General features: G+C 37.2%; 1 protein-coding gene across 1 annotated transcript; it reads right to left on the bottom strand.

The window, feature by feature from the left end:
* Positions 1-1,480: 1,480 nt before the first annotated feature.
* LOC121415228 (60S ribosomal protein L36-like) lies at positions 1,481-7,564 on the bottom strand. Its single transcript, XM_041608406.1, has 4 exons — positions 7,462-7,564; positions 4,788-4,879; positions 3,775-3,906; positions 1,481-1,872 (listed from the first exon to the last, which is right to left on the bottom strand). The coding sequence occupies exons 2-4, from the start codon at positions 4,875-4,877 to the stop codon at positions 1,753-1,755; spliced, it is 342 nt and encodes a 113-aa protein (XP_041464340.1). The 5' UTR covers positions 4,878-4,879; positions 7,462-7,564; the 3' UTR covers positions 1,481-1,752.
* Positions 7,565-14,306: the final 6,742 nt, after the last annotated feature.

Genomic DNA, 14,306 nt, shown 5'->3' on the forward strand with positions numbered 1-14,306 from the left:
ATAGGAATGCTCCAGGCTGAAGATATTTACATCTCAATAAATCAGAGTAAAATTCAGAGCAAAATGCTGAAAATTCAATCAAAATCAGATAAACAACGAAGTTATTGAATTTTAAAGATTTGCATTATTCCAGTGAAACAGTTCTAGGCATGTCTTTATGAATATTCATTAGGTGGGCTGATGTCATATCCCCACTTGTTCTTTTGTATTTTATATGAAATTAAGGTTTATTCATAATTTTTCTACCAAGAACTATAACAATTGGATTGACAACTGATTAAGTGCATTAGTTATTTATTGCTGCAACTTATTTCATCATAATGGAGACACATCTACACATTCATGAAAAAAAATCAAAGAAATATAATTTCATGTAATAACATAAGAAAAAGGAAAGTGGGGATGCGACATCATCAGCTCACCTAATGAATATTCATGAAGATATGCCTTGAACTGTTTCACCAGAAAACAAATTTCTAAATGGAGACACATCTACACATTCATGAAAAAATGAAAGATATAATTTCATGTAATAACACAAGATAAAGGAAAGTGGGGATGTGACATCAGCTCACCTAATGAATATTCATGAAGATATGCCTTGAACTGTTTCACCAGAAAACAAATTTCTAAACTTCGATAACTTTGTTTTCTGATTTTGATGAAATTTTCAGCATTTTGCTCTGAATTTTACTCTATTCTTTTAGATTTAAATATTTTCAGCCCAGAGTACCCCTTTAATTCATAATGCCCAACATCTAAATCATCATCATTAAATCCTTTCATCCTCACATTGACATCACCATCACGATAATTACCATTTAACTTCTGATGGTTTCCATGGTGAAAAGAGTGTAGAGGTTTCAAGGTACGCCATTGCTCCTGAAGACCACACTAACTCCACGTTTCAACAAGTGTGTTTTAGGCTCTGTAACAAAGGTTTGCGATTCATTGCAAACCTTTGTGTTACGGAGCCCTGGTCATCTGTACCGTGAAACTTCTACTTTCATCGCCATGGAGACCTTTAGAAATCATGTCATCACCAATAACATCATTATCATCATTATGACCTACATGTACACCATACCAATATCGTCGTTATTATCACTAAGGTTGTTACCATGCTGGGCGGAGCTACCCAGCTCTCAAAATCTACCCGTTTCTCAAGGCAAATTTCAGCCCTGACCTTCACCAAAAGTTGCTGAAATTTCACATTTTATAAATCTTGACATCCATGAAATGGCCAAATATTTTCTTTATTTCCTCGATTTGTTTTATTTTACTTTGAAATTATAGAGGAATGAAGAATACTCCCTTCTTTCTTGACTATGAAAGATTGTTTTATGATGTAATACTCAACACCCTTACCTTTTTTAATTTAGATTTTGAAGCGATATTTTATTCTAACTCCCACTGACCACGCCATCACACATTTCAGCAATCACGTGAAACAAAATGAAAAAGACCGTGTACAATTGAGTTTCTCTGCAAATATCCCACTCTTTTATTCACATAATGATCGCATCAATACCCAAAGAACAACCACCATGGTAAGAGATTATACCACAAATAGATGGGCTTCCTACCCCATGGTCAACGGCTTGAAGAATGTTAAGAACTGAGATAGAGTACAGGTGATTATCCACAAGCGTCAGCAAGTCTTCCATATTGGTGGATGATTGATGAGAATAAATTAGATCTTGGGATATATTCAGAGTTCATATATATCCTCTTCACATGAGTTTGTTAAGTCTACTTGGACTTCTGTTCTGCTGCTGCGGCTTGGGCAGCTGCTGAGGCAGCCTTCCTCTGGGCGGCCAAGATGGCGTTCAGTTCCTCACGCTTTCTGCGGCCACGGCCAAGAGTTCCCAACTGTTTAAAAAATGAAAGTATGAAAGGCAGAAATAAGAATTTAAGTCACAGAGATTTGAAGTTATGACAATATTTGATGATACCCTGATAATACAGTTGTGCTCAAAGGTTTGTAAACTCCACCACAAAATGCACTCCTCCTTGCTGAGTGGAGAATGTAAAACAACACTACAATATTCGGCAAGCCCAGAGAAACAAACTATTGAATGTAATTTTATCACCTGACTTCACAATTAACTAAAACATTGCAGAGCTTGAACATTTCTGAAAAGTTTCATCACATAGGTCTTGATGACATAAAAAAAAAAGCTTGTAATTACAAATTATCAAATCTGTTTTTGGTAAACTTTTGATTGGGAGGCTGCAAGCTTTATCACACTTTTTGTCATAGTTGTGATAAAAACTCAGGACAACATGCTCTCTCTCCTCGAAGCATGTTTCCCATTGTAACACTTCCATTGTGTTACATCAGCAACTATGTCATCTAATAGTAAATGATATCATGTTTTTGCCCCTACCAGAAGCTACAACTATGGCTTGTAAGGGTAGCCTAATAATTTACAGGATTCCCAGCTTTAAAAAAAAATACATGATTTTTCCCTGAAGAATTTTAAATATTCCCTGATAGTTATTTAATCCTATCTAGGCCGGGGGGGGGGCTCGGAGGCCCCCCCTCAACGAATCGCGCGATATTTTCGCCGTGCGAAATTTTTTGACCACGCCGCTCGCTGACTTTTTACTTTCAAGTCTTGCGCAACTTTTGAGACCAATTTTGCGTCACCTGGGTACGTGGTTCTGAAATTACGCAACATTATGTAAGTGCATGTCAGACCGAAAATTGCTCAAAAACGTGATTTTGTGTACAAAGTCAATGCAAATTGTGTTTTCAACCAAAATTCATAAATGTATGATTATTTTTAGTTTTGCTGGTCTAAATGTATTCATTTTATGCTTTTTATGATCACAGAAGAGTCCCAACAAATTTCATTGAAAAAACAATGAAAAACAAAAGGTCAAAAAAACAAAGAAATACATAAGAAATTGCAAAAAACAATATAATACATAAGAAAATGATTTGATATCACAATTTTTTTCATGTACACTTGCTAAGGACACCACAAAGAGTTTCTATACCAAAAATTAGTACATTTGGAGCTCTATTTAGGGAGTAAGAGGAAAAAGTATGATTTCGCATACTAATTACGCATAAATTAGCATAATCACTTAATAGCGATTCGCATGAAATAAATGACTATACAATCTTGTAGATTATGTCCCAGGCAACCCGCGTGCCAATTTTCGGCGCGATCACGCGGTCGACGGCCGAGATCTTAGGGGGGGGCCTGGGAGGCCCCCCCCCCGGCTATAGGAACTCCCAAAATACCCTGGCCTAGATAGGGTTAAACCCATTCCCAGTTTCGCATGTTTTCGCAAGTTGTTACAGTGAATTACATGTACTTTCAGTATGAAAACAATAATGTAAAAATAATTAGTACTACCATAACCAGTCATTCAATGGATGCTGTTTTGATATGCAACAAAATATAACAGAGTCTGACTGACTACCATGCCTTTGACTTTTGGGTTGATCAAAATTCCCTGATTTTTCCCTCATTTGAGGCATTTTCCCCTGATTTGAGGTATTTTCTATCAAATTCCCTGACTGGAAAAAAGTAAAATTTCCAGATTTTCCTAATGGGCTGTGAACCCTGACATAGTTTGATGCTTGATGCATTATATTTAATTGTATTTTATGGTTGAAATAAATTTTGAAATTACAGATTTTACAAACTATGGTCTGGTGAAGCTTGCAGCCTCGCAAAAGAAAGCTCACCAAAAAGAGGTAAAATATTGAAATTGTGAAATCAAAAAGGATGTTTTCTTCAAGAGTCCAAAACTCACCCTCTTCTTGCAGAATTTGAGAGCCTTCTTGTCCTTGCCGACCTTGAGAAACTCCAGGCACCTCCTTTCGTACGGAGCCAGTCCTGTGACTTCTCTCACCAGGTCGCGTACAAACTTGGCATGTTTGTTCATCTGGGCGTGGCATACAGACAAAATGGAATCAAATAAACTTTTCAGATTTGTTTTTCATTTAATTTCCCCACATCGATCATTTTGATCTGAAGGAGCCCGTTGCATAGATCTTTTGCCATAAAAAAAAAGAATCTGGCAAATAAACAAAAACTCTGGCAAACAAACTTATGCCATTGAAATTATGCATAAGAAAACTCTGGCAAAATATTTGCCAGTTTTTTATGGCAAAAGTTTTATGCAACGGGCCCCTGATGGCCTGATGGACTATTTCTTCAGTTAAAATGGTTGGTTATATTTTTCATAACTACCATCCACTCTTCCATTGTTAAAAAAGAAATAATACTGAACTTTCAAAAATAACACTCCCCCCCAAAAAAAGGAATAATATATGACAAAATAACTGTTCAGTATATCAAAATGACAACATAAAAGTTTATCTCTTTGATTTTGTTTATTCAAAAGGAAACATTAACATCCATTTTAAAAACAAAGTGCTTCCCATCAAAGTACTTCTAAAAAGCCAACATCATAATAAGGAAAAAAATTTTGACAAAAGAAATTCCTGAAATACAAGGGAGACAATGGCTCTATTTTGTTTGCTCCGGCGACAATTGCTCCGCTGTAAATTCTGCACAATAATGGAATGACCCACTTCGACCCTGGATTTAACACTATACCCTATCCTAAACTTAATATGAAACCTATATTGCAACCCTAGACTAACCCTACATCTTAGACGAAACACAGCCGAGCAATTATCACTGGAGCAAATGTTGTCACTGCTTTATTCACCCCGTCTTTCCCTCTCACAAGCACATGGAAAAATATAGGAAGCATCCTCTAATGAAACCGTTGCTGTTATTCCTTGAACAAGGACTTACCCCTCTCCTGGTGGCTTTCTTCACAGTGCTATTCTTGGTCATCTTGTGACCCTTGTTGAGGCCAACTGCCATCTCATGTCGGATCGCCATTTCTAACAAAGTAAATCACAACAAAGAAAGAATAAGTCATGATTTCACATCACTCAACAACTCCCAATGGATTGTTAATTTATTTTTTTCATATTAAAACAAAGAAAACATGCAAAATTCCAGATTGGTAAGGATGATTTCTTCTTCTGTTGAAATCTTGAAAGGGCTCTCTCCAGGCTGCTTAATCACACTTTTTTTTTCTTCTAAACATGAGGAAAAGCAATCTGCAACCATCTGCCTAAGCCTGCAAGATGTCTGACAATACTTGGACAAAAATAAATCTAGCTAGATTGTGTGCACACGTATTGTTGTGCATCTCAAATCTTTAATACTTTTGTGAAGAAATTATAAATTGCCCCATCTTTAATTGCAAATTAGTCAGGAGCAATGCTGATGGTGAACTTAGCAGCCACATATGTGTGCAAACAATATTCTGAGATCCAGTTTATCTCAGATCAAATAAATCATTTTATCTCCGTTAAAATCAGTGAGATACAATACCCCGAGTACAGTCTCTTAAAATTGGTATTCTGAGAACCATTTTATCTTCATTTTATCTCTGCTGTACGACACACCCAATTTTTGAAGCAATAACCAATGAAAAAGGCTGTTATACAGCACTCTCATCTCATTCAACCAGTGAAAATCCTTTCCGCCAGATGTAGCAAAGGAGAGACATTGCATCAGCTCATTCAATTCAAATGTGCTCACACTTTATGCTAACGTGTCTTTAATGAGGATTTCGTTACAGAAAACTGTTCTGAAAATTGAACAATGTCTTATTTTTCTTAATTTACAATTCAACCTTTGGAGCTATTCATCTAGATATATTGCTGAAATAGACATCGTAGAGATAAAATATCCCCCATCTTATTTATTTTTTTCTGCAAAGTAGCATAGGGCTAGGAGTGAGCACATTATCTGCTTTACAATGGGTAGGTACGTGCGTTTGCACTGCTCTAACTCTGTCACTTATCTTGAGTAAAAAAAACCTGCCCAGAATTCGACATATGAAGTTTTCTGCAATATTTTTTTGTTCTAAGATACCGTATCTTTTTACAAAATGATACTTGCATGTTTATTGACTAGAATCTTAAAATACAATATTTATTTTCACCTTTCATCTCAAAACAATATTTCCTAAAAGTTTGAGATGTAGGCCTGATGCCATGTTTTGTGGCCATGATTTGACAGCCCCTGCCATTCGTTCCACAGTGCATCGTGTATTCAAAGGTCAGTTAGCTGAATTGTGCTGCACTGCACGCGAAAAGCAACCACAAGTTGCAGTGGCCATTCACTCCAACATTGTCATTTTCATCAGTTCTTTGTAATGTAACCATTTTATTTTGTTTGTACTTTTTTGTACTTTGTACTTTTTTTTGGCTGGTTTGAATAAATTCAATTTAATTTAATTCAATTAATCATTATGTTTGGATCCCCCATCGAATGAAGGCAACCCACTACCAATTCACCATGCCATCGGCTTGTTTTCTGAGCAAATTCAAAGCGGATGCAGAGCTACCAAGTCTCACGCATTATGCGTGAGAGTCAAGCATTTTGGACTCTTGTTCATCCCCTCAAATCTCTGTCTCATGCAACTATCACAGCCTATCCCATATACATTGTACACAATGTCTGTGATCTCACTCAGATTCACAGAAAAATCTCACGCATAGCTGGTCTTTGAACTTGGCATCTCTGCGGATGAGATTTTGTTTTTGATTTGTTTTCATGATACGATCCTAAGGCTAAATTAGTAAATGAGAGCATTTGCGAACTCAGAAAAAAAAAAAAACAAATTTCTTTCCTTTTAAGGCATTCCTCTGTGATGCAGATTCAGCATTTTTATGACAAAAACGGGCAAACTTGGTCAACTAATTAAGTTAACTGGAGTTACTAAGTGCTAGCCAAAGGGATTTTGGAGTTGAAATCAGGGCTTTCATCCTGTGCTCACAGTGCTGTGGCGAGTGATCAAACTCCAAGTGTCTATAATTCACTTAAAATATTAAATTTGGTTAGTGTTGACTGTTGTGGTGATTGACGGCCAACTGCTGTGTTGGCTTGTGAAAAATGAAAAAAGTGGCACACGAACAAGATGAATTGATGACTCATTGAACTTGAATTTTGAAATGATAACGACTTCAATCATGTCTTAGTACGGTCACTGTAACGTAATTAAATTAGAATTGACAAGGCCTAACTAGACTATTTTATAATTAACTGATAGTAGGCAGCCAATAGAATCATTCAAATATGGGCAAAATGCTGCATTCATCAATTTATACTGGTTCAAAAAAATCAAATGACAATGTCAGTTAAATGATCGTGAACAAGCACGCAAGTAAATGATGGTTGAGCTACATAACATAAAATCCCATTCGTGGGACTGGTCTATCACAATCACGACTACACGGAGAGGCGTTTATTTCTTTCCAGATATATACATGTTCTACTAGCTGAGCAAAACAAAATTATCGACAATAAATTTATTGATATTTCAAAATATGATTGGTGAAATTATCAAAATGTATAATGAACTCAAATGTTAGATTTCATTGGATATCTTCATTAATAACAAACGTACTTCCAAATTCACAGCAGCGATATGGGAGAAAAGGAAGAGAAATCGTGTGTGCCAACGAACGTAGAGGGCTAGGGCAGCCATTCTCGTCAGAGCCAGCGTCTATCCATAAAATAAAACGGATTGAGCGTCGTGATAGTTTGTTTCATTTTTAATTTTATTCTGTAATTTTCTTTTGATGCAACATGTCTTCGCTCCAAAAGAAATAATGCTAGTAATCTTCATTTTCACTCTCAGGTTGTAGGGGCAGATCCAGCTTTTGCCGGCTTACGGGGGGGGGGTGTTCGGGGCGGGTTTGATGTTTACATTTCCCCGATTGTCAGCTAGAAGAGCTGCGTTGTTGTTTTTTTCTCCAGGGGGGGGGGGGTAGTCATTGAGAATGAAGCTTGTTAGAGGTCAAGTCCATCCCAGAAAAAATGTTGATTTGAATCAATAGAGAAAAATCAAACAAAAATAAGGCTGAAAATTTCATCAAAATCGGATGTAAAATAAGAAAGTTATGACATTTTAAAGTTTCGCTTGTTTTTGCACAACTCGGCAACACTTTTTTTAAAGGATGTTTAATTGTATTCTCTCAAATCAAAATAGACATTCACATTCCATAAGCAAATTGTGCAAACTATTTGAAATATAATTATAAATTTTACAATTAAATAAATCCATATTAAATATAATTATACAAATTATACATCAAACTTCAAAGATACTAGAAATAAATACTAATGCGTTTCGGCAATTACAAAATGAAATATTAACAAGATGTATGAAATGATAAGAGAAACATTGAAACAAGAGAGTCGATGATGTCCCTCACATCATTATTTCTTTTGTTTTTTATTGTTTGAATTCTACAATTTCATTTTTACAGATTTAACAATATGGACAAACTTGGCTGAACCATAACATGCTAAACAATTGCTAAACCCAATGTTTATGGAGGAAGAAATCTTGTTTCACCTTCTAATGAAGAGAAAATTGGAATATTTCATATAATAAAATACAAAAGAAAAAGTGAGTGATGTCATCAGTTCCCTCATTTGCATACCGACAGGATGTGCATATAACTGTTGTGTGAAATTAAGCGAAACTTTAAGATGTCATAACTTTCTTATATTTTACATCCGATTTTGATGAAATTTTCAGCGTTATGCTCAGAGTTGGATTTTTCTCTTTGTGTTTAAATAAACTTTTTGTTGGGATGGACTTGTCCTTCAAACACTACCTTTACTACCAAAACCGGGATTCGCCACTGCTAATGACAATTCCACATTGCCAGGAATCAAATATACTTCGTTTCACATTATTATGTGGAGAAATCAAGGTTTCATAACAATTTCTTGTATGATGAAATTCAAAAGAAATAGCGAGTGGCGGGCGACTTAGTTCCTAATTCATTCGCATACCGACTAGAATGGGCATACAACTGTTTTGTGAAATTATGCAGAATATTAAAAATTCATAATTTTCTTAGTTTACATCCAATTTTGATGAAATTTTAGCATTATCAGCTTGTTTAATTTGGTTTTTCAAAATCAAATTTTGTTGAGGTAAACCTGCCCCCCCCCCTCTTTTGTCCTCCTTACCCACTCTGTCACCGCTCTTTGTTCTCCCCTTTTCTTCTCTCTTTCTCTTTCTTCCATCCCCATTTTCTTTTTTACATCCCTCCTATTTCCTCTCTCTGTATAGCTTCCACCTGTCTCTCACTTAGTAGGGAGCATTATTGCTAAAAATATAGACGGAAGATAAAACCAACCTGGTGGGTGTTTCATAAAGCTGTTCATAAGTTAAGAACGACCATAAGAACTGGTTATCCTTTCTTGTGATGTAAATGGTATATTGAATTGGCGATGGTTTAGCGCGTAGGGGTTCACCAGTTGTTCTTAGAGTCACTCTTAACTTACGAACAGCTTTATGAAACGGCCCCCAGAACAGAAGCCATAGATCCCTTCTCATAATATAACTTTTAATGGGCAGCAGGGGTGGCTTTAACCTAAAAATACGGGGAGGGGGGGGGCTGAAAGGGCCCCCCTCGACATATTCACAATAAATCAATAATGTGATAGAATACTACGGTTACAGCCCGATAGACCGCGGGTCCGATAGACCGCGGGTCCGTTAGACCGCGGGTCCGATAGACCGCGGGTCCGTTAGACCGCGGGTCCGATAGACCGCGGGTCCGTTAGACCGCGGGTCCGATAGATCTCGGGCCCGATAGACCGCGGGTCCGATAGTCCGCGGTGTGTGTAAAATTATGATCAGGTCAACATAGTGAAATCCATGTCATCAAGAGGTCAAAAGGTCATTGATACGAGTCCATTGGGTTCTATAACGATGACCCACAGGACAAATCGCCCCCTGACATCTACTTCAAGGAAAATATTATCTCCATATTTTTATCGTCGGGGACTGTTACACCCCCCCCCCCCCGGAAATATGCCCTCTAGACGCCATTCGGAGCCTCTAAAATGCCATCGACTTGACGACATGGCGAGATACTTTATCTTGCCATGTCGACTAAATTAGCTTATCATGTCCGCATGGCGAGATACGTTATCCTGCCAAGTCAGTCCACTTGTAAAAAGTTATATGTCAACATGGCGAGATATTGTATCTTGCCAAGTCGACTTAAATATGTTACATGTCAACATGGCGATATATCGGGATTCTTGCCGGGAATTGTACACTTCATATCTCGCCTTGTGGACATATCGACTTGACAAGATAGAATATATCGCTATGTCGAAATAATATAAGCTTATGAATTACTTTAATAGGCGGCGGAAGCGGGGGGGAGGGCTTTCCCCCTGAATTTGAGGTGGGAGGACGGTCCCCCTAAATTTTTAGTTGAGAACCTTTTTTTGGTCGTCAATTTCTTTTCTACGCCCCCCCCCCTAAATTGAGGTAGACCACCCTAGAATATTCCCCCCTCCCTAATTTTGGTTGATAAACTTCTTTTTTTTCCTTGTCAAAATATTTTGGTGGTCCCTCCTAAAATTTTGGTTGATTTGCTTGTTAATTTTTTACCTGTGTCCATCCAAAAATTTCAGGTGGATCCCCCTAAATGTTTTGCCTTCGGCCGCCAATGATTAAGTAAGACATGGTAAGATAAAGTACCACGCCATGTCGTCACGTTAAGGCATTTTCACAATTATTATTTTCATAATTATCTGGGGTAATTGTCTGGAGAGTAAATTTCCGGGGGGGGGGGGTAACAGTCCCCGGCGGTAAAAAAATATGGGGATAATATTTTCCTTGAAGTAGTTGTCAGGGGCTGATTGCCCTAATTGGGTTATTGTTATAGAACCCAGGCGCGGATCCAGGATTTCAAGGGGAGGGAGAGCAAATTTTACCTGATGTTTGGCGCCCATGTGTACTTTTCGAAAAATGGCGCCCACTCCCTCCCGGCCAGGCTAACTTAAATTATCTTATAACCACATTAAAAAAAAATAAAGACCACTTTTTAATGTGTTCTTGAAAAAAAATCCATGAATACATAAATACCAAACGGGTAGGGGGACACAGGGGCGGTTCCAGCCTTCGCCAATAGGGGGGGTGGGGCGGAAATTTGTTTCAGCCATATTTTTTTTCATTAGTCACTTCTTGGCTTTATTCTTATAAATTAATACATAATATCATAATCCTCATTTATATGATGCGAGCACGAAGCGCGAGCTAATTTTGGGGGAAATTTTATGCATTTTTTCCTAAAATTTGAACTGATTCTGGGCAATGTTTGTTATCCTGAAAAAGACATGTATGCAACTTAATAATTACTACGAACGCAAAGCGCGAGGGGAAATGAACTGATGAAAAAGATACCTGTTAAAATAGCATTTAACAATCAAATAATGCGAGCGCGAAGCGCGAGCTGAATCTTTTTGAAATTTTCACCCAAAGAAAGGAAATTCTAAGCACTTTTTTTAACTCAAGCAGAATAGGTATATGAGTAAACAATTAAAGCAAGCGCGAAGCGCGAGCGGAAAATTTCTAGATTTAATCCTATAATATTTACTGAACGAGACACTCTATTCATGATTTGTAAATCCTTAAAAAATGAGTATTAATAATGCGAGCGCAAAGCGCGAGCAAAAAAAATTATACGTTTTAAACTGGTACCTGTTAAGGACTACTTGCACTTAGCCATGCATGAAGGCGTCACATATTTCAACAATCAAAAAATGCGAACGCGAAGCGCAAGCTGAACATTTTTTTAACTTTTTTGAAGAAAGAATGGAAAATTTCAATCAGTTTTTGTAATCGTGAACAGGATAGCTATGTAATTTAATGATTGATACGAGTGCGAAGCGCGAGCAGAATAAAAAAATCGAGATTTAGACCTAAAAGTGGGCCACTCTGTTCATGTTTTGTAAATCATCAAAAGGATGAGTAATATGGCGTCTTCCTACATTAATAATGCGAGCACAAAGCGCGAGCAGAAAATTTTTGATATTGTGATCTGACACTAGATAATGATTTAAATTAGAGAACAAGTTGGGTACACTGGTTGGGTATCTGAATAAACATGCGCGAGCGTGTTTCATATTTAGACCTAGAATCTAGGCATTCTAAATGCAACTTTAATCATGAAAATCATGAAACTTTGATAGTCCGATCTGAAAAAAAAGAGTCAATTTCAGCTTTATATTTCTCGCACTTTGTAGAAAAATTGTAAGGTGGATATGGATCGCACTTAAAAAAGAGCTGATATTATTATTACTTTGAGTTTTGACATAGGACCGGGACATCCTTACGACATGCCATCATATGAAAATAATGACTATCTTCCTATTCATCTTGAAAAGCGCGAGATGAAACAAAGGGACAATTAAATTATTAAATTGATATCATATTTATTAATGCCAAATGAGGGCGCGAAATCTGATGATATCCTGGCATAAAACTGGACTTTTCATTTTTGTGATTATGAATAGGATGCATCAGTTTATATACTTTAACCATTAATATTTTAAGTAGTTTGTTGTATAAACAATATTGAAACATTTATATAACTCGCCAATCAAAATGCGAGCGTGCAGCGCTCTAGCTGATGCGCCTTAACAATCAGACCAGAAAAGGGATATTTTGAAAACTTTATGGATTACACGAAAATATAGGTACCTAAAAAAAATCAAAATTTGCGAGCGCGTAGCGCAAGCAGCAAATGTTAACATTCAAACCATAAGATTGACATTTTTACAGAGCACTTTTTAAAAACCAATTGTAAATTACACAAAATAATGAAAGTTCGATTTCCGAGGTGAAATATGTGTTGTATATTGACTTCCAAACTTCATATTCGAACTCCATATTGAACAAGATATGTAAATCACCTAATAGGCAATGTGAGCGCGAAGCGCGAGCGAAAGTTTTATATAGTTGCACGAAAGATTCTTTTTATTTTCCAAGTCTTCCCCTTATCTTATTTTATGCCTTCGTCGTCCTCTTCCTTTTCTCCTCTCTTTTTCCTCCTTATTTCCTTCTTTCTTTCCTTTTTTTGCTCCGCCAAGAGGGGAGGGGGGGGGGGAGCTCGGCCCCCTGGATCCGCCTATGGGGACAAAGGGCGGGAAAAAAGGCTATCATCGCCAAATCTCGTCCAAAAATACATGTTTTATTTCGATTTAGAATGATGTATTTCTATGGTTATCAAAGACCAAATAATAGGGGGACATTTGATATTGTGTCCCCCCTACTATTTTGAGTAGGTGGGACACGTCCCCCCTCGGATTTCCGCCCATGATGTAATATCAAAGGGAGCGCGAAGCACGAGTGATTTTGGGGGGTTTCAATTTGGTCTAACTTCTCACCAGAGTAGGCCCTACTAGAATATTGTGAACGGGAGCTGTAGTTTCTGTAGGGAAGGCGGGGTAAGTTGAGCATAGGGGCAAGTTGAGCCACCAGCCCCAGGCCAATAATGAATGAGTCAGACATTGTGGTGGTGTCATGTATTGATGACCCATAGCGTAACCCCTAACCCCACCACATTGTTTCCAACTTTGAAACAAAAAGTAGTTTTTTAGAGGGGAAAATGTGAATTTCAGCCAAAAAAGTAAAAAAGAGTGTGAAATAGATAAGTGCTTTATAAACACACACGTCTTTAAATATAATAAAGACATGATAACAACATTATTAGTCTAGGTATGGATCTTCATTCTTGTCATAGTCTTTTATATGATGGATGCATAATAAATGTGTGGATACAAAATTATCGCACTAAGTTCGGACTGGGGTAAGTTGAGCCAAACAGCATGGGGTAAGTTGAGCCATGGTAATTGCTATGGTAATGTATCTTAAAAAACAAACAAACCATAAAAGTCGATTTAAATGCAGGCTCAAAGGAGCAAATTGACATGACTGCTCTTTTCCTTTTACAGAATGTTAGTATTTATAGAAAATTAGCAAGTGAAAAGACTTTAAACAAAAAATTGACATGCTGGTTCTCCCCCATACATTTTGTACATAGTTTTTGTGGCTCAAATTACCCCAGAAGGTGGCTCAAACTTACCCCATATATGGGGCAAGTTGAGCCATTTGACATCGTTTTTTTCAAAGGTCACGATGACTTTCAGTGTTGGGGTAGAAAGTTATATATAGGTGGAAAATATTTCAGAAGAATGAAATTTCAAGGCAAGGTACTTATTTTGACAAGATTATTAATCATATCAATTCTAACATGCAAAAAGCAAAAACTGTCACAACTTACCCCGCCTTCCCCTACTGTTGTTTTAGTATACCCTTCAATATTATCAATGATCATTGTACCTCTAGGAAATATGCAATCTCGACTAATTATCCTCATCAGTGGCGTATTTATTCAGCATGGGTGCAGGGGGGGCCGAGGGCACCAAGAT

The sequence above is a fragment of the Lytechinus variegatus genome, chromosome 5 (assembly GCF_018143015.1).
Source record: "Lytechinus variegatus isolate NC3 chromosome 5, Lvar_3.0, whole genome shotgun sequence".
Lineage (NCBI taxonomy): Eukaryota > Metazoa > Echinodermata > Echinoidea > Temnopleuroida > Toxopneustidae > Lytechinus > Lytechinus variegatus.